The following is a 23,966-nucleotide window of genomic DNA, read 5'->3' as shown; positions in this document are numbered from 1 at the left end:
GTTTGATCAGTTGAATTTTGCTGGCCAGTGTAATTCTCCAACCTCCTGATGTTTTTTCCTCCTAAAGTTTTTGCGGAAGGTCTTACCGTTTATTCCTCAATACCTTTGCAAAAGGGTGTTAGTAGCACTGATTCTTTCTAGGATAGACTATTTGAATGTGCAATTTTTAGGCAGTGACAAAGGTTAAATGCTAAGACTCTAAGCCTTGCAAAATGCTGCTGCACGGGTGCTACTAAACATCCCGAAATACCATCCCATCTCGAACAGTCTCAGGGAGCTTCACTTGCTCCCAGTTCAGAAGTGCGTCAAATTCAAAGTGCTATGCTTTGTGCACAAGGCACTGTACGGAGGGGGTTCTTTGGACCTTCAGCAACTCTTTTACTGGCATATCCCACATCGAGAACTTAGGTCAGCCAACAAAGGACTACTTCAGGTCCCACAAAATCTGTAGAGCTAGATAGGGGGGGAATAACACTTTTCTACGAGGCAGCCAAACTTTGGAACGCACGGCTGGTCGCAATTAGGCTACAACCTAACAGAGCTCTGTTTAGGAGAATGCTTTAAAACTTGGATGTTTCCAACGAAATCAACCTAATCATGCTCACTCAATCCAGTTACCACTCATTACAGCTCCGCGCCAGGACACCTCAGCAGTAGTTGCGCTTTATAAATGTCTCACTCACTCATTGTATTTCATGTATTACAGTTTGCTGCATCTGCACCAACAAGGTCCAGTATACATCCTGCTCCTACATCACTTAGACCTTTATAAGAAGCCCACATGGAGTCAATATATGTATAGAACACTTGTTAATTATCAATCAGACTGTTTCATTTACGTATTGTTTTGGGGACCTAGTCTAGGTTCTACCTTCCTGCTTATGAACCTTTCCGGATTTCTTCTAATTTCTCATATCGGTCAGTCTGATTATCAAGATGCGGTCCACCTCTGGCACTTACCTCTGCTTGCTGTACATTATTTTGAGTATGCAGCATTTATCCTCGTATATCCGATCCTTCACATCCAGACCTAGCTTTGGCTCTGCTGCAGTAGTGCAGCGTTGTAACCCTCCTCCCTTGCTGGGAAGCCATTTGCTCAAATTTGCAAGTGTTTAGCTATCATGAGGGCCGTTGCTTTTGTTTTTCTCCAAGTCAATCTATTTTTGTTCCTAAATGTGAAATAAAATATGTAGCTTACAAAGTAGCAAAAATATTGTTGAACCTCTCGAACATACACTACCACATGTCGCAGACGATACCCAACTGTACATGAAAATTTCGACACCTGCGGACATCAAAACTCTTAACTCAGCAAAATCAATGCTTTACGTCCTGAAAGGTCCAGAGCCCTCCCTCGCGCCAGACTGCCCTCTAGTGCACGCCGCAGGCTCCTTTTAAATACCCAGGTATATGTCACCGACAATCCGGCGGATTTCTTTGAAAAAAACCTGAAACCACCCCTGGAGCGTCTACGCAGCGACGTGAAACATTGGGCGTCGCTGCCCGAAAACGCTCCTTGGAAGAGCGGCGCTTTACAAAATTATGGCGCTCCCGCGATTTTTATATGCTCTGGAGAATACTCCCTACCCGGTATCGCAAAGGTACTTTCAACAAGTAACGGCGTTGGTATCTAATCTATAGTGGAACAACTGCCCAGCATGCATTGCGCACGTCAAGCTCAACAAAAGCTGGTACGAGGGTGGGATTGCACTGCCCAATCTGCAGATGTATTACTGGGCGACGCATCTTAAAACTATTAACCAATGGCTTCACGCGCCCCAAGACGACCCAGCCTATAAGGCCGACAGGGCACAATTAGGCACAAATAACATGCTCACAGCACTCTGACAGAAGCAGGGCGGCAAACTTGATTGGACCCACGAAACACACAGCCACCCTATGGCATATCGCCCAGGCGAAACTTGGTTGGAAAGGTACGATTACTAAGCTCACCCCGCTCTGGGACACCAAGGCGTTGGGACGATTGAGGCGAAGCAAGGGGTTTGCACAATGGGACAGCATCGGAATATCCACGGTAATGGATCTGTGGGACAAATGAACGGTGATACCGTTCTCTCTGCTCCAGCAACAGTACAACTTAGGGCCGAAAGAAACTTACCGATATGTGCAGATCAGACAACCATTACTACAGGCCATACCGCCAGGCACTGAACCCCCGGAATCCTCTCCATTAGAAGACAGACTACTTACTGACTACATGCAACTTAGTGCAACTTCCCTCACCTACTGTAAGTTAATTAATAACCTACCAAACCCTACTCTAAAATTACAAGAGAAATGGGTGGAAGAGGTGGGCGACATGGACGATACGGAGTGGAATGAGGCGCTGGCGTCCCCAAAGGAAGTGGAAATTTCCGCAAAGTTCAGACTGGTTCAACTCAAGATCCTACATAGGATATACTACACTCGAACCATGCTGCACAGGCTGCATAGAGCACCACATCCCTATTGTCTTCGGGGATGCAGGGAGGAGGGGACACTAATACATACCCTCTAGGAGTGCACATTAGTAATTGAATACTGGAGACAAGTGATGCGCACTATTTCACAAACGCTTGAAGTCTTGCTAGTATCGGAGCCATGTAAATGCATTCTGAACGTATGGGAACCAAATGACTTATCCAAATATGGTCAACTGTGGGGCACATTAGGCATCATGGTAGCAAAGCGAGATATAGCACAGAGGTGGGGCGCATCAGACCTGCCCACCCTGACTATGTGGAGCAGACACATGGACATGCTTATGATTACGGAACGTGCAGTATATGTAACCAGGGCCAGCCCGCGTAAATGGAATAAAGTGTGGACTCCTTGGAATACATATAGGGGAAATATATGTGAGCCACTGCCGGAGGATGTCTCTAGCTCCGAGGGAGAAGATGAGGACGAGGGGGGGGGAGTAGGACAAGTTGAGAGGTAGCTGACCTAAGAAACTTGTCTAATGAAACAATGCACATGATGCTGTAATAAGATTTTTCGAGTATACATGTCTGTCCATTTGTACTTTAGCAATGCTACTGTCGTAATGAAGGTCACCGTGTATGTATGTATGTTACTTTGATAAATAACAAAAATTGTTTTCAAGTTAAAAAACAAAAAATGATGGACCTATAGGCCATCCGGACCTTGAACTGATTGATCTGTGTACAGCTTATTTTACCGCGCCGCCGGACCCCAGGGTTGTCGGCTAACGGGCTGTGTTAATTCGAAAGTGTTGTAAGGAAATTGTGAACAACGCGGTCGGCCCTTGGGGTTGTAAGCTTTATGCTCATTGCAGAATTGTACAATGAAGGTCTTTAAAAGGAAAAAAAACCTCTTAACTCAGCCCTTGTGAAAACACCACACATTCATCCTACACCGTTCCCGGACTGGCTCAAACAACTAACGGCCTTCAGTTGCATCCCACATGTTGTGGACTCCACTACGTAATTAGACATAACTCTTGGCAAACACCTAAATAGGCAAGACCACATGAGTGCAACAACTAGAGGTGCTAATCATCAACTCAATACGTTAAGAAAAAATCAAAGGCTTCATACCTCCTGATGATATGAATGAAGCTGGCTATCCAATCCCTACTTGTCTCCAGTTTAGACTTTGGAATTGCGACCCTAGCTGGACTGTCCAAATCTAGACTGGCCCCTTTAAAGGCTACTTTAAATTGTGCTGCCAGACTCCTTGCAGGCTCAAGAAGACGTGAGCACATCACTTCAGACCTAATTCAACACATTGGCTCCCTTTCGAAGCAAGGATTTGTCTCGAAATAGCCTGCCTAACACACAAAGCACTTCATTAAAACACACCAGTTTACCTGCCAAAAAGACTTTGACTATTCAGCCTGAATCAAACCCTCCGAAGTTCTAACAACCTACTGCTAAAACCACAAAAAATTCAACCAGGAAAGAACTTATAACCGAGCCTTCTCTGGTCTTGCTCCAAAAATTTGAAACACTCTCAAAGGGTCACAGGGTTGCTCTTGAACAGTTACCTGCGGAAATAGTCCTGAAGTCAATGAGCTACAGTTGTTTTAGTTTTTTAACGCTCAGTGGTACTCTTGTAATTTTCTTGTTAACCTACCGTTCCTGATTTGCTCTTTCTCATGTTACTGTTCCCCTGACTACCTACAGATACTATTGTACTACCTTTACTTGTTCATCTTGCATACTATTTGTAAAGTTCTCTGATACACTTTGGGGTCATGTGCGCGCTTTATAAAACCTTTCAAATAAAAACAATAGTTTTTTAAGTCCCCCCTACAATAACCAAAGCACTGAATATCAAAATTACTCAGTTCATCAGTCAGATTAGCACTTATTGCTGGATAAGAGCAGGAAAACAGGGAGATGGTGATGACAATTGTCCTTACAGGAGTTTGATCTCTGTATATTGTTAGTCCTGTTCCTTCAGAGGAGAGCCGCCCATGTTAGTCTGTCCCCAGATACCAGCGGACATCATTTCCTCGATGTCCACACTAACTCATTTTCATGAAGGACTAGGCGGGCTCAACTTGTAAGAAGATCTAGTTCTTTCCCTGATGTTTCACGTTGAGTTTCACAGGAAAGCCCACCGAGGCTGCAGTTACACACAGAGTCTGGTATTGCACAGTTTTACTTCCTTCTTGCAGTGCCACTTCTGTCTGTTTCTCAGATCTATAAGGCGCTGTCTTTCCTTGAGCTCCTTTTGGAAAGCCTATTGGAGTTCTATATCTGTTGTCATCTTGACACATTCTGATTTGACATTAACCCCTTTAGCGCAGCGCAAATTCCACCGCGGGGCGTTCCATTGAGTGGGCCGGGCCGCGTCGGCCAATGGACATGCGCAGCACTACCGAGGTAGTTCTCGCGACGGCTGTTGGCCGACGGGCGCACTTAACGGGTTAAGTCAGTCAACATCTTTTCTATCTTACTGGTAAGTGTTTTTCTTGAAATAATTTACTGGATAGCTAACTCTTTGAGAAGGGAACCCTTCTTATGTTATCCACAAGAAACATAATGCAAAGTAATGTGGCTAACCTGAAATATTATCAAAGGGGCGTCCTTAAAATTTCAGTTAGGCTGGTTTGCTCACAAATATAATAAAAAGGTCTTGGGCTAAGCATGCAACTCCTGTTATCTGCCAGCCTCCAACAAAGGGATAGCTTTTATGCCCCTGGTGGTGTCCGGTTTCTCAGAGTCTTAATAGCAAAGTCTGCAGCGTCCTCCTCTCGCTATGTTCTGCTGTAATAAATCCCTGTGAACTGGGTCTACAGCAGGTTTTTGATTAACACATTCGATACAAATGCTTTTTATCGAGTTCTCCTTATTTAAATGACTTATGTATTTAGAAGCTTTTTACCATTCCTATTGTATCTATTAATTCAACAAGAGCAAAATAATGCTTCTATTACGCCTCAAGTTTAAACAATAACTTTCCCAAAGTTTGCTATTAAGCAAAGTCATAATCATACGTTTTCCATAGGCTTTTCATTACCCGTTGAATTCTTTCTGCAAGATTCCATGTCTTGACAAAAATATTATAAGCCAAAACCACATTTATCATCTTTAGCAAAATGAGCCTGCCCAACTGTTTTGTTTTTAAACAAACTGACTAATAAGTGATGTGAACCAAATGCCTGCTTTGATCTCTGATTCTCCACGGGTAAACTACTCTAGATCAGTTGTTTAAGGTTGCTGTACGTTTGGATGTGTGTATAGTGTAAATACAATATTTGTGCCCAAAGCAGCACTCCTTATTTATACGTAAATTTTCTCTATATTGTTGATTAATACTTGAGGTAGTTATGTAGGTGTGAAAGCATTATGCCATGCGCTGCAACACCACAAAATGTCACTGGAGAAAGATCTGTGGTACTATACCCAGATAGAGCTACAGACTGCCTTGCTTATGACTAATAGTTTAATGCACATATTGAAATTGCTTTTTCAGTCTGTTTGTGACCATTTACTTCAACTGCTAGCGTCAAAACGTTCTTTATTGCTTAGTCTTCACCAGAAGCTAGTGTGTCCGCTCATACCACGACTTCATGAAATCCCGTGTAGTTTGCGGGATTCTCCAGGAGTAGATGTGCTCACTTTGATTCCTATAACAAAAGAAACATTTTGTTGCCTTATATAATCGTATTAGCCACAATAAAATAGTCCGTCGTGGTGGGTTAACATTCATAGCATCAAATATATTTGTTTGCATACGTAAAAAATGTTCCTCTAAATAATGTATTTGCCCTCGGAAGTTATCTGTCGTATTACTACAACTGTTATATAGCTAAAGCATGAACGTGACTGAAATACAATGGAACACTGTACATGTGAATTCTGATTTATGGAGATGAGTAGCAGTTTATGAGGAAGAGGTACTCTTATCTATTATCCACCTGTTTAGTTCTATGTAGTTTTATTTCTTGCTGCAAATTTTCCTTTGATCCGGTTCCTTCAAAATATGGGATACCTCCTATTTTGCCAAAATGTTTCACCATCAGCTGTGCAATTCTATGGATTTTATCAAAGGGAAGCAGTCTCTCAAATTTCATACTTTTATTTTTCAAAAATGTTGTCTTTTTTGTCCCTTTGCTTGTCAATCTTTTCATAAGCCCTGTGCTTTGCATTTATTTAATTTGTCTTGCTATTGCTTTTTTATAGCACTTCATAACTGTGTTTTCCTCCGGTCACATTTCTGTCATGTTTTTGAGTTAACACCTTATTCTTTGTAAATATGTTTTCAGATCTTTGAACTCCTGATCAAACATGTAGATATACATCCTTTCTTGATGTGGGTTGCCATTGTTTAAAATAGTCATCAGTTTTTCAATTTGATAAAATAGTCTTGGTATCATCATTGGTTCTATGTGATCTGGACTTCATAGAGGCTCTTCGATTGGTGCATAATAATGTTACATTTTATTTTCACTTTTTCATAAACCAGTATTGATGGGTAAAAAAAAAATCACAAACCAAGGTGGAATTCTCCCCAGCACTGGTTGGCAGTTTGGTGCATAGGTGCATAATTAGCCTATGGGTAGCAGGGTTTACTGTGAGGCCTTCTGGTGTTTATAAAGAGGAAGAATTGGTCAGTACCAGAAATACATGATGGAGTATGCTTGGTGACTGGGATACAGTCAAGGATCTGTTCTGTGGCAAGAACAAAAAGGTTGGTAGGGTAGGTCATTTAGATGAATAAATTGGGAGTGGGATAGGGATGATAGCATAGAAGCACCAGAGGTATGATCACCTGAAGGCCCATGTCTGTGTCAGGGATGTATTTACAGGGGTCTTGCATTAAAATAATTAGAGGGGCTCTTGTCAGTGTTGGCCTAGGATGGCAGCATATTTTTGTGATGGCACAGAAGTAACCGAAGATCCATTGACGGGGCCTCATAGCAAATAAACAGCACAGTCTGGCTAGTGTCTCGTAAAGATATGGGCAGGATGGGCTATACATTGGTTGCACTAATGCAAGGACATATGTCCTTGCATTAGTGCAGATTTACAGCATTCATGAATTCACAAGAATTTAAAGAAGTAGGTCAGGCAATCGTATTCCTAGAAAATATTTGTGAAGTGCATTTTAGCATGAGCAAATGTGCAGGTTTAGATTTGCTCATGTAAAAATCTGTTGAGCGGTAACAAGTTCACACTCCCACCAACCACTTTTCCCAACTCTGGAACAAGTTTAACTTCTGCCCTTGCAGGAGTGAATTTCCACCCTTTCTCTGTATAGGAAAATATTAGCGATGAGCTGATGGAAACCCATAAAACCTTCAAGTTAGTAGTTTTGCATTGACTCAAAAGGGCATGCCAACCATGGGTAATTATTGCTTACCTCTACCTTCAGCTCCAGTATGTAGATCTGTGGAAAGGTGGCAAAGTAAGGGAATTGCTAGTATTCAAGCCGTACTATGGTATGAGCTCTGCATTATCAGAGAGGCTATTATCAGAGCTCTTGCGTAATGAGATTGCTGCCATAATTTATCATCGCAGTTTGTCACCAAAGGTACAAGTAGGTTTTGTTACAGGGCAAGTAGATTTATGAATTAACATGTCCCATGGACAAGTAAATAATTTATTAAATTCCACACCCCTAGGCATCTGGGTTTTGCAAAAGAACCCCATTAACGACAGGGAAAACAGGGGTGCACTCTCTGTGACAAGGCTGTGGGAGGGGAGAAAGTTTTGTTGGAATGCAGGGATTTAGAGGTTACTGACAGGTGCTAGTTGCTGAGGGAGAATCAGTTTTAGGAAAGGCCATTTTCGCTGTTAGAGACATCAGGGATGGGAGGTGTTGCAGGGGCAGGAAATGTGATAGGTAGCACTGATGGTTTGTGTGGGTTCTATGTGTCTGTGCCTGCACTACATGTCCACAAGCGATGTTCAGTTTTCTAAATTCCTTTTTCTCCTTGGAATCGCAGGAAGCTCAAGCAGCAGCAGGAAGTGGTGAGCCGTGACAAGGAGAAACAGCAGTGGGTAAGGCCAGGCCCTGGTGCCACCTGTTTTAAAACTGTAGCTACCATGCTGCCTTCACATTCTAGGTATTGGGAAGTCTCTTGAAAACATTAGGCTTCTGGATTGTTCAATTTCATTGTGTGCTTTTTGCTTAGTCTCAATAGATCTGTTACTTGCCTTCCAATACCCAACATAAATGCCCATTTAGCCCTAGTAGGCATAGGGGGAAGCATGGGAACAAGCATCCTTTTGTCTGATCTAATCCTTTAAGCAGCTAGTGCTGGCTTACAGTACTTGTGAAAAGAGTTGGATTAAATATTCCTAGTGTCCGGTGTCCATGCACCTCATAAAGTTACTTGTAATGGGGAAATTTACACTACAGCACATGGTGCAACACAGAGAAATTGGTTTAGGGTCAACACAGAGAAGTGATTTCTGGGCAATATAGAGATGTGGTTTAAGGGCAACACAGTTAAGTGTTTTAATGCCTCATTGCTAACTCTCAGTTCTCCCCTAAGGTGTGACTGATCCTGACCCATAGCTCACAAATTGGTGTAATGCAGTTGCTCTTTTCGGATATTTCCACAATATCACGACTGATGTACATGATGCCACTCATCGCTTGATTGTGCGATCACCTAGCCACTCCCCCTCACTTTCACTGCCCATAGCTTTGTGGTGTTTGAATCCACATCCCTGTGTGTGTTACAGAAGGAGCAGGAGACTGAGCACCAGGCAAAGATGCAGAAGGGACTGAAGAGGAGTGACTCTGTGGAGAAAGCCCAGGTATTGGTCTCTAATGGGAGGATATGTATTGGCAGATGTTTGTGGGTCCTACTACTCGACTAGCAGGTCAGCATTGCAGTTCAGCTGGAGACCTGTGTGGGCATCCTAGTACTAAAGTACCTGGGTGTCTTCTGAAAGGATTGGAGGAGCAGTGTGTGGGTCATAGCCTTGGCTAGCAAATCAAAATTGCAATGCCACATTGGCAGAGCAGTGTATGGGTTTCAGTACTGTATTGGAGTGGTGCAGAATTGGATGTGATGCATTAGTAGAAGTGGGCCAGTTGAAGAATGTGTCCATCTTGGCACGGGGTTGCAACTTTGCTCCACTTTTTTTTCGAGTCTTACTCTGCCTCTCTTGGCTTACTTTTATTTCAAGGTTTTCCTTCTCTTCTACACAATATCTGGAGCTCATCCGTCTACTGTTTAGTCATATTTTCTGCATCTCTTTATCACCCTCCAAACTCTTGTGCTTGATCACTCAGGAGGAGCTCCATGCTTTATGTACTGCATATGTTCATTGTGGTATGTCTGTGTGCTTTAGTTCCTCAACTGTGTCTGTCAAGCTTTGCTTTTGTTACATGCAAACTTTTCTATAGAACATTTCACTGTCCGGGCCAGTGTGAGTGTTTATGCAAGGCCTGCCCTCCTTAGGTATATTATGCTAATGGCCGTTCTTTGAAGAATGCAGGACATCTCTCTTACTAAAAATATTTTACTGCGAGACCCCTTTAAATAAAGATTCACCCTTCAAGAAAAAAGTGTGTGCACGTGACTGTGTGGCAGGAACTCTAAAGTGTTCTGCACAACCTGGTTTGGTGAGAGATTTATTTCAATTAATTGGCAATTGGAGTCATGGAACCACTCCAGCCCTTTGTGGTGTACGTAAAGAAAGAGTTCTATAAACCTGGAACTTATTAACTGCAAGGCCATAGAATGCCTGTACATTCTCGAGCACAGCTCTTAGCAATGAACGGTTTTGATTTTTAAGTTTGAAAGTAGCCTGGGAATGATATATACCTGTTACTGCTAATGAGTTTTTGGGACTTGTGCTTTTGCCTGCTATGTCGACCTGATCCACAAACCACTAGAAAAATATGGATAATATAGCTATAACTGTGTTTTCACGATCTGTTTTTAACCCTCCTTAAAACCTTTCGATGTTCTGTTTACTTCAGGAGGCAGCATCACTCATATCGCAAAGATCGGCCAATCCGCGTGCCATCTTCCAGCATAAGGAGCGCTCCATATCTTCTGAGACTGGCCCAGCCAGCTCCCAGCCAGGTAGGGCACCCCCTCTTAGCAGCTGCTATCAAGTTTGCTACACAAGGAAGCCTGCTGTGCTATAAACTTTCTGCACGCTGAGATGTTTGCTTATTGCATGGCAGAAAATCACAAGAGTGAAGTGCTTCTTTCATTGATTTGAAAATGCTGGGAGAGTGGTTGTATGTCTTCCCTACAGCCAAGTGCAAAACTGTAAAATAATGTAACAGTATTCCCAATCTGTGGTATTGGAGGTGAAATCTTAAATGACACCAAACACTGTTAAATTTCTTGGGCCACTATTGTATCAAATAACGATCCTAAAAGGGGTTCAAATTATGTGGAGTTGGAGGGTTGTATTACCACTTAATATGTTCTGTGAGGTTTCACCTGGAGTAGTGTTCAACTCCAAACCCCATACCTGAAGGTGTTTTTTCCTCTGAAAGCTATTTATTGAGATGTTTGTCCAGGGCCACACAACCACCAACAATAGCATGGAGCCAATCACAAAAAGAAGAGGGAGCACACTGCCTGACATACCCGCACACAGTTAGCCCAAATGTTTTGCTGCAAATGCAGTATTCACCAGTGGTGGTGCAGCCAGTGCTGTGTATCTCTAGACATGTATTTCAGGATTGTTGTGATTGGCTCGTTGTTTATTTTTTGAACTGATGAGCTCTGGGATGAACCTGCGTTCTGGGAGTGGTACAGAAACCCGAGAATACTGTGAGCAGCATTGCCAGCACCCCCAATTTTCACTTACCCAACTACTGAAGGAGGACAACAATCCTGAAACACATATCTGGAGATGCACAGCACTGGTTGCACTCACAATAGAGAATACTAAAGACTTTCAACTAAAGTGGGTGTTGTTATGCCCTGCATTTACCACAATGCATCTGGGATAATTGTGTGCTGGTATGCCAGACAGTGTGCACCCTACGCCTTTTGTGATTGGCTGCTTGGTGAGGTTATGCCTGGAACTGCATGACGTTGACTGAAAGAGGTCACTCTGACTTTGCAAGCATTGAAATCATCCTTGACCAATGGGGTACTGTAGATATCACCAGTTGAGGTGGTGATTAAGAAGTTTCTTTATAATGAGCCCTAATGCTCATTAAGGGTGCCCCAGCCAGCAGAAAATCTCCATCACAACTAGTATACACTAAAATAAGGGTTTCCTAACCCCTTGACCATATTAAGATTGTGCTCACCTTCCTTGGTCACTGGTGACTTGAGTCCAGATTAACTACCCTTAGGGTCCCACCGGAAACACCAAGTAGAGTCACTTCTTACTTTTTAAGAATGGGCTTGCTCTTCACTTTGTGTGGTTGGTCCCTTGTTTACCATTGTACATGTTTGAATATTGTGCATTAATTCCTGGGAAGATTTCACAATCTCGTACAGATAACAGTAACAGGACTGTTGGGTTCCGGATTTGAAGTAAGCCCTAAAAAGACTTTGACATCTAAATACTTCCAAAAACGTGCAGCTATACTTTATCCCATAGGTTGATACTGGCCATAGGGCTCATTGTTAAAGTAAAGTACAGCACCTACCTCTATGAATCTACAAAACTGTTTGGTTCTCTGTCAGAAATGGTGAAATACATTTCTGCCTTTTGATGTGTGTCCTCTATGTGTAGCAGGTTGTACTTACCTGTGATGAAGTACTTTTCCTTTCCAAATTTAAGAACTGCCTTAGCATGCCATCTGTTATTTGCCTGTGTATTCTGTTTGAGTATCTACTGCTACATCACAACCTGGGATAAGCCGTGAATGCTTTTCCCCGCTACCCTGAGACAGTCAAGTACTGAAATTCGAGTTTGTGATCAGCCAGTTGGAGCGCATTAGTATTGTGTTCCCAGACGCCATTGGTAAATAGCACGTGCTACGAACTAAAAATGCTACTTACTGTTAAAGCATCTGTATGTAGCTTGTAGAGCTGTAGCTTCACATACGCCCGCCTTCCTCCTTGGAATCTTGTGTGCTTCCCAGACCTCTTCCTTTCATCTTTTTCACCTAACTTTGTGCTTCACCCATCTAACTTAAATTTACACTCCATTTATACATCTGCTGCGCGAAAAACAATAGTCTGTGCCTATATGCTAAGTACACTAAGAAGATGAGTTGCAACACATCTCTAGACTCCAATAACCAATGCTAAATCACAGGGGTATACATTTGGGTCATTGAACCATCTTTCAAGTGATGTTGCACATATGAGGACATAAGCTACCCTTAGTGTAGGCCATGTCAAAACTTCCAGATAATTCTAATTTGCCATGGAGTGGTAATGTGTCACCACCCATTATGGACAAACATCCTCTGCATAGCTTGGAACAGCTGTGCCACCGTCCATATGTTTTTCTTGCTTGCACTTTGTTTGCTTTACTGAATTTAACATTCTCTGTCCACTGGAGGTGTTCCACATTTGAAATTAGTGGGTTCATCAGCAAATTTTAACTCTCCATCCAAAGTGAACCTATTGCTTCCTCATTCGAAGCTATGAGGTGAAGGTCAGTGGTGGCAACAGGTTTATATTTCAGTGGCATATACTACTGTACCTGTACCCGTCCGTGTGTGAAAACACACTACTGGGATTTCCTGTAAATTTTCTGTTCAGTTCTCTATAACCTTTGCTGCTTGCTTTTGCTCATGTGTGGGACATATGTGGGCAGCCTCTGTGTGGTTTCTTTGTGTATGAGTATTTTAGTTCAAGTAAGTGAATGAAGGTGGTTTGATCAGACACAGCATGTAAGGGTGCATAAGGTAGTGATCTCCCTGCTTCCCTTTTGTTCATTGTGACTATTACAATCTGCACGTAAGTGTTCACAGAACCGGTTTACTTGTTGGCTAAGATTGAGGCTTTCTGCCCCCTTCCTTTGTGCAATTCGGGTCTCCCTCCCCCAGACTCAATCCTAGCCATCCCCATATACCAACTTCTGTAGTAGGGGATCTCTGTGTATAGGCGCCAGGACGCCCCTTCGCTAGGGCAGCTGTGCGCCGAATAAAAGTTATTAACATAACATAACATATAGTCCTAATCTGTGAATAGTCCCGCCCATGTGCCGGGACCCCGGAGCAATCAAAATAGTCTCTTAAGTTGTCTTCTTCTGCAGTCCTGCATAGACACTTAAGAGAAAATGAAAGACAAATAATGCAGCCTGACATTAACAAGCCTACATTGGCCAGCACTTCATCCTGAAGGAAAGAGGATAGCCAAATAATATAGAAATTTACACATTTTACAGAGTTTCACAAATAGAGAAACTCCACTTCATAAAAATCCTTTGTCATGATAGAGAGGAAGGGTTGGACAGACAAGCCCCATAGGTTGCCATTATGTGTCTGGAAAAGGGCTACTGTGCCTTTAAGGAACCCTCCAAAGATCCTTGGTATCCCATGATGCGCAGCCAAAGGCAAGTTACTTTCAGTTCATTTTTCTGGCTCCTGCTAGCAGGACCCTGGAGCATTGAGCTCTACCTTTATTGGTATCATTTCAATTTTTGGAGCTTTTTGAAAAGTTTTAGTGTTTCACTCAACGTCTGTAGCCTTTCTCTTCCTTTTGCTGTCTTTTTTTAAACGGCTAAGCCACCTTTTTCTTGTCAAAATGCCAGCTTTATTTGACAAGTGCCCTGAGTGTGGCAGGAAGAAGGCCAAGTCAGACTCAAGAGTGTGTATACTCTTGTCTTCCATCTACTCATGTTCCTGACTCCTGTGTCATCTGCAAGTCATCCTCCAGGAGGACCCTGCCTGAAAGGGAGAAGATTTGTCTTCAATGCCTGGAGCAGAGAAGACATCAGGATGTAGGTGGGACCTCGGGGCGTTAAGGTACTCTATCTGCTTCCACTGCCCGTAATTCAGCCTCGGGGGGGCTCCCCAATCATAAGAAGGCCCAGAAACGTCATCGGTCCCGGTCGTCATCGATAGCTACAACGTCGAAAGGTATGACGATATGTTCCCCGTCGACCCAGGGCTCTGGGGCTAAACAACCTCGACGCTCTGCATCGAGGGGAAGAACGTCGAGATCTCGGTCGAGGACTTCGCAGACGATGTCGACGCATCATCGTTGTCAATATGAGTCCCGAAGGCATCGGCGATCGCCGTCAAGGCGACACCACCGTTCGCTGTCAACGTCGACGCGCAGGTCGGCGTCAAGGAGGAGATCTTCGCCGTCGACGCCAAGAGGTCAGTCGACATCGTACAGGAGATCGACGTTGAGGAGAAAGTAGACATCCCGGAAGAGGACTCCTTCCAGGAGCAAATCACGCTCGGTGGTCAGCATTACTACAACTGGCAGCTCCAGGTCGGAGCGGCGCAGGCGGTCTCCATCAGGGGACACGGCCTCCAGAGCCCCTTCTTCAAGGCCGGCCTGTAAAAGGAGGAGAGTGACCTGTTCACCAGACTCGGAATACTCCAGGACCTATTCACCAAATAGGTCTCCGGGGATGGACCAGCCTGTGGTTCTGCGTCTTTCGCCTCTACGGCCTTGGATTCTGACTCCTCCACCTCCTCCGGCTCAGCCCAGACCACCCCCACCTCAACCACCGGTGCCCAGAAGGCCGAGATCTCGCTCCAGACCGCGACATCGTTCTTGTGGCCGGCACAGGTCCTCCACAAGGTCTCAACATCGTCGCCACAGAGAGAGATCACACTCCAGATACACTAGGGACATGGATTCCTCTAGTGGTGGGAGATATTCACTGACCTTATCTGACTCACCTCCCACAAGGGTGTCTCTAGTTGATGACCATTCTACCTTTCACGATGTGTTGCTAAGGGAAGCGGCTAAGCTGGGGATTGCGCTGACTGCGCCTACCCCTTCCACTTCTGTGATCTTCGAGACGCTGCAACGGAAGCAACTCTCACGTCCCCTGCTTCCTCTAGTGCCTGGTTTGGAGAAACAGACTATGGATCTTTTTCTGACGTCTGCCTCTGCAAAGTCAGCTCCTTCTCGACTTCAGAAGAAATGCAGGCCCCCGGACTCAGACCCCGCATTCCTGCAGACGGATCCTCCTCCGGACTCTGTGATAGTGGTGGCAGCTAAGAAACCGCACTCTACGGCTCCATCGTCTACGGTGCCACCGGACAAAGAGAACCGAAGACTGACTCAGCGGGGAGGATAATCTGCAGTACAGCATCCACTTCCATGAAGGTAGCAAGTTCGACTGCCCTTTTGGGTCGCTGTGACCGCTCCTTGTGGTTATTGAACTCCTCCGAGAGACAATTGTGAGGACTTTCAGAGGTTGTTAATGAAGACATGATGTTGTCAAACCAAATCATCAGTGCGGCTGCAGACACATCTCTCCTAGCAGCCCATGGATACTGTCTCGGGGTGACTTTGAGGCGGCATGCCTGGCTACGGCATACCTCCCTGAAGCGGAAGCGCAGCAGCGGATTGCCAACCTGCCCTTTTCGCGTTCCACACTCTATGGGACCCACGCGGACGAGGAAATGGCTCGCATGAAGGCGGATGTCGAGACACTCAAGGCTGTGGGCTTCGAGAAGCCCAAGGAACAGCGGAAGACTTTCCGACCATACCAACGGCGCTATTCCTCCCAGCGGTTCCAACGAGGGCAGGGTCGCCAGGCTGAGAAGCAGCAGCAGCAACAATATCATAGGCAGCCCTTCCAAAGGCGTCAGAGGGGCAGAAGCAACAAACAGTCCATATCAGGGAATAAGGGCCCAGCTGGGTCTAAGCCCTGAGGGATTACTTCCCCCTTTTCTGATACCCACTCCGGTGGGGGGAAGCATTCAGAACTACCTGGTAGAGTGGAGAAAAATTACTCCGGACAAGTGGGTGCTGAATATTGTTTGCAATGGATACAGTCTACATTTTCTGAGCCCTCCAGCTATTCCACCGGTTTGCTCACAATACCTGCTGCGCGAACTCCGAGCAGACCAATACCCTGTTAAGAAAAAGGGCGGTAGAAGACGTCCCTCCATCTCAAAGAGGAAGGGTCTATACTCAAGGTTCTTTCTTGTGCGCAAAAAGGACAAAAACGAGTTCAGGCCCATTCTGGATTTCTGACAAGCAAACAAATGGATTCACAGGGAAAAATGTTGCATGCTGTCCTTGCACCAGATTTATCCTCCGCTGCATTGAGGAGACTGGCTTTGCGCAATAGATGGCAGGACGCGTACTTCCACGTTCCCATTGCACAGAAACATCGGAAGTTCCTGCGCTTCCTAGTTGGCACCAACCACTATCAGTGCACCGTACTACCCTTTGGTCTGAAGTCTTCACACAGGACGTTTTCAAAGTGCATGGCAGTGGTGGCAGCGCACCTGAGGAAGAACAAGGTGTTTGTCTACCCATACCTGGACGACTGGTTGATCTAAGCATCCAGCTTCCAGTAAGCGCAACTGCATTCCAACAGGACGGCTGTTCTGTTGAACCAACTGGGTCTGCACATCAGCATGTCCAAGTCTGTCCCGACTCCTGTTCAGTGTCTGCAGTACTTGGGAGCCTCCATCGATACTCTCAGAGCAAGCGTGTGTCCTTCGGAGGACCGATGCTTATCGATCCTTCAGAAGGCTCAGACTCATGTCCGTTCCATCAACAACCGTGAGGACGGTGTCTTCTCTCCTGGGGTCGATGGCTTCTTGCATCTTTCTCACACCACAGGCACGCCTCCACATGAGGCTGCTGCAGGAATGTCTGGAGGATCAATGGGACAAGAAACCAGGCAGCTGGGAGTACATGATCAGACTGTCTCAACACGCTCAACAGTCCCTGAAGTAGTGGTGTTCAGCAGGGAATCTCCTCAAAGCAGTTCCATTCCACAAGGACATTACTGTTAGAAATGGGATTTCTGGTTGGCTGAGGCTTGCGCGAAAGTCATGCAAAAACCACCACTCTAGTTAGGGCAAGGAAGTTACACTCCAAAGATCACCCCTGCTCACCCCCTTGGCAAAGTGACACGAGCAGTTAGGTGATCCCCGGTGCAATGTAAGTTAAGTATTTGCGCACGCAGCCACCAGCAACAACATCCCCGGCCCCCCACAAAAGTAACTCCACACAAGGTATATGTAAAAATAGCCTTTGTATTACAAAACATATTAGGTAGTCAACACACATTTTACAAGGTGCCAGAGGCACGGGCAGAATTTACAGGGGATTATATACATGGGACAGTGCCACATGGGCCACTGTCGGGAATAAGCACTTTTAGAACTAGAATACTTGTTAGAAATAGCACTTTGTAGAACATAGAATAATAGAATCACTGTAGCACCAAATAGCAAATGTAGCACACAACCAGTAATCACTGGTAACAGGTAAGTACCACCTACGCAACCCTAACCACCATAGGAGAATATCACGCAGGGAACCAGGACTTCACTAGCAACACCTGTACTAGGAGGAACAACCACCTAGGCATCACAATACATTTAGGGGTATAGGTATAAAAGCACAACACATGATGCACAGAAAAACATTCAGAGGTGCAGAAAACACATAGCTCACAACCTGTGTCCAAAATGTTAGGTGGGGGGGGCCTAAACGGAGCAGCTGCCCACTAAGTGCTGGGCAGCTGTGGAGACAATGGGACCAACACGGTGGAGCCTAGAGGGCTCTGAACACAACCTGCCCCCTTGGATGCGGGAGCCTCGCAGGCTCTGGCCACCAAAACACTTGTGGCCCCGTGAGCCTCGCTGAGCTCAAGAACAACTGTGGGGCAAGGTGGGAGCGGCTCGCTGCCTTCCGGGGCCGCTCTATCAATCCAAAATGCCCCCAAAGACGTTGGAGTCCCTCTCGGGGGACTCGAAGTAAAATTATGCCACGGAGCCTCTCAGGGCTCTTTACAATGTGCCCCCTTGAGCCTCTCGTGGGCTCTCCAGAATGTCCCCGACGTTGGAGTCCCCCTCTGGGGACTCTGAGATCAAGAAAATGCCCAGGCCCCCACGGGGCCTTTCAAGAACAATGGTGCCCCCAACACAGGATGATCTACGACAGGCTCTAAATCACAAATGCCCCGGGATGCTCCATCGTGGGAGTCCCTCTTGGGGGGCTCCAAGGGGACAAATGCCTCAGTGCCCGCTGAGCCTCTCGTGGGCTCTTCAGGAGAAGTGCTACCAGGGACGCCCGCACTCACCGGCTGTCGGGCTAGGGGGGCAGTGGGGGGAGTAGGTGGCGGCTCCTCTCGGCGGCGTCTCCTCTGAGGCGGGCAGGGTGGCTGCCCTTCTTCGGTTGTCGGCGGCAGGGCTCTCCCTCTAGGAGAAACGTGCCGGGGGGGGCGGCTGAACTTCTCCTCCTCACAGGGCAGGAGCGCGGGGTGGCCTCCCGTCCGCTTCCTGCCTGGCTTCCAGTACTTCCAGGTCGCGGCTGCAGCAGCCAATGGCAGCGCAGCCCGGAGGTGTGGAGGCGGGCACCACGCCTCACCAAGGATCCCCGGGCCGGCAGCGGTGATTTCTTCTCCTCAATACGGGGTGGGCTCCTGTCAAGTAAATAAATAAATAAATAAAACAGGGTGGGCACCTGTTCTTAAAGAAAGCAAAAGGGTGGCAAATAAACTGGGTGGCTCCCATGCCGAGATTCGGCCAATTTGCAGGGCCACACGCAGGGAGGGCACCTGCTTCGCTCTAGAGGCACAAAGGGGGATCCCCACGCCGGGGAATCCCTCGAGGGCGGGATCACCATGCCATTGGCGCAACACGCTCTCTTGGAAGGGGAGACCAGCACTCCCCAGGCGCTGCAGGTCAAAGGAGTTCCCAAAAAGCCCAGGGACAAAGCACAGCAAAAAGTCCTTCAGGATGTGGGCAGGGGGGGCAAAGGCTGGGCCCAGGATCCAGCTCACAGGGCCCCCCAGGCAGGGAGATAGTCCCTAGTGGCAGTATCCTCCTGGTGCCCAGCAGCAGCAGGCCCCCCTTTTCAGGTCAGGTACAAGAGAACAACATTTCTGTGGACACAGCCCCATTTTATACAGGTAAATCCTTTGTCTGTGTGCAGGGTGGGGGAAAACCAGTTTCAGCTGGTTTTGGAGCACTTTGTTGCGCTCAGCCACCCTTTCCATTCACTGGCCAGGCTAGGGACATCAGTCGCACCACAGGGGACGGAGCCAGCATTGTGTGGGGAAAGCCCAGCCCTATTCAGGTCCCAGGTGCACTCTTCCCCGGCCATCAACATGCAGACCTCCCACTCACCACTGGGGCAGACCCATCCTGACTCCTGGAGCATGGCACACCAGCCAGCTCCAGCCAATCATAAGCCAGACAGCCAATTCACATAAATCACACAGACAGGCCAACTTCTAGAAGTGGCACTTCCACACTAGACACAATCATGCCGCACACATCATCGCGCAGCATTTAATCACACGAGTCCGCACATACTGTACTCGAGTCTGCACACCCCACGCATCATGAACTACCAGGGACACATACATTCCCCATGTATTCCTATGGGAGGACAGGCCGATCTCACCACACGCACTTTACACTGGGACACAGTGAAAGTGGGCAGAAGCCAAAAAATAACTAACACCAAGTCGCATAGTAAAAGCAAAAACTTCAGGGGTGAACCTGCCAGAAGGGCCAAGTCCAACAATTACTATACAGACCATTGTGACGGATGCTTCTCTGCAGGGCTGGGGAGCGCATTCGGACCATCTTCAGATTCAAGGCATGTGGTCTCAGGCGGAAACCACATATCACATCAATTTTCTGGAACTCAGAGCTGTTCATTTGGCGCTGAAAGCCTTTCATCATTCCTTCCGGACCAGCTCCCTGCTTGTACAGACAGACCACACAACAATGTATTACCTCAACAAGCAGGGGGCCTCGATCGCGCACACTGTCTCAGGAAGCGCAAGCGATCTGGCACTGGCTGTTAGCTAGGGGACTGACGATAACCGCTACCCATCTACCAGGTGTGCAAAATGCTCAGGCAGACGCACTCAGCAGGCTCGTTCAGGAAAATCACGAATGGGTCCTAAACGACGAGGTGTTAAAAAACATTTTCGCAAGATGGGGCACTCCAGAAATAGATCTGTTAGCCACCACCGACAACAGCAAATGCTGAGACTTCGCCTCCAGGTTTTACCAACCAGCGGCTCAGGGGAATGCGCTATGGATTAGCTGGTTGAACAGCTTTCTGTACGCATTTCCGCCCATTCCCCTGATTCCAGCAGTGCTGATCAAGCTGTCCCATTCCAGGGCGCGGATGATCCTCATTGGTCTGGAGTGGCCTCGACAGTGGCGGTTCAACGACCTGCTCTACCGGTCTTTCCAGCCCCATCTGCGGCTTCCATGCGGCCGGCCCTGCTCACGAAGTTTGGGGGATAGATGGTGCACCCCAACCTCTCATTTTTGGGTTTGGCAGCATGGCTCCTGAGCTAGTGCAGTGTGGAAACTTACACCTGCCTGACAACTTCATGTAGATACTCAAGAAGGCAAAGAGGCCATCTACAAAGACTTCCTACGCCTACAAGTGGAAGAGATTCTGCATTTGGTGCACATCCAAGAATGCTGATCCTACGTCCTGCAAGGAAGATGTCATCCTTCCATACTTGCTGCATTTAGCTCAATCTGGCCTTAATTTCCATTCTATTAAGGTTCACCTCGCAGCATTAACTGCGGATAGGAAATGCCCTTCACAAACTTCCTTTTTCCAAATCACTTCATCAAAGATTTTTTGGAAGGTTTGAAGAAGGTATTTCCTCCCATTAGGCGTCCCTCGCATCCGTGGGAGCTGAATGTGTTGCTGTCTAGATTGATGAAGGAGCCTTTTGATCCTATTCATAAGGCTTTGTTATAGCACTTATCCTGGAAGGCGGCTTTCATTGTGGCTATAAAGTCTGCTCGCAGGGTGAGTGAGATTCATGCTCTGTGTTGTCAGGAGCCCTAGACTGTATTTCATGCTTCCAAGGATGTCATGAGGACTCGCCCTAAGTTTCTCCCTAAAGTGATATCTGACTTCCATGTCAATCAGTCAATCACTTTACCAACGTTTTTTCAACATCCTTCCTCTCCGGCGGAGATATCCTTTCATTCACTTGATGTGAGACGGGTGGTCAGAATGCAGGTAGCAGGTTCTTTATTAGCATCAGGAACTTTGACTGTATTTCCCCCGAGCTCAACTTGCATCGTTGACTTCCAGTGAAATTAGGTATTGTTTCTAAATTGCCATGAGTGGTACAGTGAGCCATAGATGGTGCTGGCTAACTCTTGCGTCAAAAATACTTTGTGTAAAAAAGAGATCAGAAATAAACTGTTCCTTCAGTCCAAGGAAGAAAGATTGGTACACTTGACGTTGAGTTCCAGTTGCCCCGACATGGAATGTTCTCTGTACGAACCTCTGATAGTAGAAAAACCATTATAGCTTTCAGACTATGTTCAACAAACAAACATAGCTTTATTTTCTGGACTAACGATAACTTGTTTATATTGACCTCTGCAGATTGCCATTACAGATAAATATTGCACTTCACAAATTCCAAATAATATACCACTGTTCCGCTATGGTGCTCTCTCACATGTCTCTGGTGACATTACTTTGGTACATCATAACTATTCATCAGCCATGTCTCTCTCTTTTGTCATGTTGACCAATGTTGGGTTAAAAAAAATGTTTTTGTCCTAATTGCCCAAGTATACCGGAGATTCACCTTTAGGACATTTTGGCACCGCTCCATTTCCCAATGTGGATAATTTGCATGGCGTTCAATAGACCCTGTGGAGACAAAAGAGGTGGTTCCGCCTTAAATTTGCGGGTCGTACTGTGGAATATGTGTTACAAGATACTTGCCATAAGTCTTCAATGTGCTCCCCTGGCAAGCTCTTCTCCCACAGCTCTTTTGGCAAGTTGAAATCACCGTCTCCCAATTCCATTAACAACCAATATCCTTGTGCCACCTCTTTTTTCTGATTTACTCCGGCTACCAAACATGATTCCAGTTTATTTGGCTGTCTGCTCTAAAGCCTTCAGTGAGCCTCCAACTCAACATTTGAAGATATTTAAATCTTGATAGTCGCCCGTTAGATAAAACTTGGCCCTCTTCCCATGATATTAAAACTCAATTTTTCATCAATTGGCTCCAGGTAAGTATTCCAGCTTCTTTTAGTGGCTGCGCCAAACAATCCTTAGCCCATTCCGGGGACCCTGGTGAATTAAAAATTGGCGCCAAACCACTATAATAGTTGATTTTTAATTCCTACTAACTTTGTACCAAGTCATAGCTAATCCCTGCAAGGTTTTCAGTTGAATCTTTTTAAAGTAACGAGGGTCCCCATATTTATGAATAAAGTCAGAATCTCCTCCTTTTACAACATTTAACATTGCTTTATACATTTTCCCGGTTTCCGAATCCTCTGGTGCCTTAAACAAACCCTTCCATCATTTTAGCAGGAACACCCAAGCATAATAAGATAAATCTGGCAGCTTCAATCCTCCTTTCCCATATTGTCGTCTAAGTTTTTTCCAGGAAATGCGCACTCCTTTAGAGGCCCATATGAAGCTGGTAATTTTAGACTGGGTCTTTTTAAGCCACTCTTCCTTGAATGTCATGGGAATGTGTTGAAATAGAAATATAATTTTTGGAAAGACAGTCATTTTAATAATATTGACTCTTTCATAAATAGATAATGGCAAGTGAGACCATCCCAGCAAGAGTTTCCCAATTTCCTTATTAATCTTATGAAAATTGGTTTCAGGAATTTGTTCTATATTTTGCACTATTTTAATGCCCAAATACCTCATTTCCTTTTTTACACAGTTTACCTGTGTGTTGATGTTTCAAACCATTATAACAGTTTTGCTCTGATTTATTTCATACCCTGAAATCTTTCCAAAACGGGCAGCTAACTCATACACCACTGGTAATGCCAAGTTAAGATTTGATGTATACACCACCAAATCATCTGCATATAATCCCACTTTCTTTCCCCAGCCTCTTGCTTGAAAGGGAATTATCTTATCGTGTTTCCTGATCTTCTCCGCTAGGGGCTCAATATATTTATTTATTTATTTTGAAAGTTTTATATAGCGCGAACAAGATCTTCGCAGATATCAGAGCGCTTTACAGAGGAGGGGAGCATGTATACGCAGATCCATCAATCATGTTAACAGTACATTGAAGTGATATCATAAAACAATCAAGTAAGTCAATTTCAAAGTCAAAATAAAAATACAAGGGTTCGAACAAGTAGTACAGATGAGTATCGAGTCTTTGTAGTATTCCCCCAATAGTGGTTCAAGTGTATTTAGCCATGAGGATTGCTTTTACTTCTCTCTTGAAAAGTATGGTAGAGGTGATGAGCCTTGTTTCAGGGGGGAGCGAGTTCCAAATCCTGGGAGCCATTCCTGAGAAAGAGCGTTTATAGGTTTTTTCCTTGCGGAATCTTTTAGGCTTTAGCAAAAGATTGCTTGTGCCTCTAGTGTTTCTGGAGCCTCCAGAAATCGTCAGCTTCTGAGCGAGGTATCTAGGTGAGCTCAGGTGGACAGCCTTGTGGGTCAAACAAGC

General features: G+C 45.6%; 1 protein-coding gene across 3 annotated transcripts in view; it reads left to right on the top strand.

The window, feature by feature from the left end:
• DBNL (drebrin like) overlaps window positions 1-23,966 on the top strand; it is a 150,905-nt gene that overhangs the window by 66,615 nt on the left and 60,324 nt on the right. For all 3 annotated transcript variants that reach the window (XM_086943449.1, XM_086943448.1, XM_086943447.1), the window contains exons 8-10: window positions 8,423-8,477; window positions 9,168-9,242; window positions 10,417-10,522. In XM_086943449.1, coding sequence (XP_086799575.1) covers window positions 8,423-8,477; window positions 9,168-9,242; window positions 10,417-10,522 — 236 coding nt within the window. The remainder of the gene's footprint in view (window positions 1-8,422; window positions 8,478-9,167; window positions 9,243-10,416; window positions 10,523-23,966) is intronic.

This window comes from Lissotriton vulgaris, chromosome 11, assembly GCF_964263255.1.
Source record: "Lissotriton vulgaris chromosome 11, aLisVul1.2, whole genome shotgun sequence".
In the NCBI taxonomy this organism is placed as follows: domain Eukaryota; kingdom Metazoa; phylum Chordata; class Amphibia; order Caudata; family Salamandridae; genus Lissotriton; species Lissotriton vulgaris.
The sequence above is the reverse complement of the archived record's forward strand: the minus strand, read 5'-3'. Positions and strand labels throughout refer to the sequence as shown.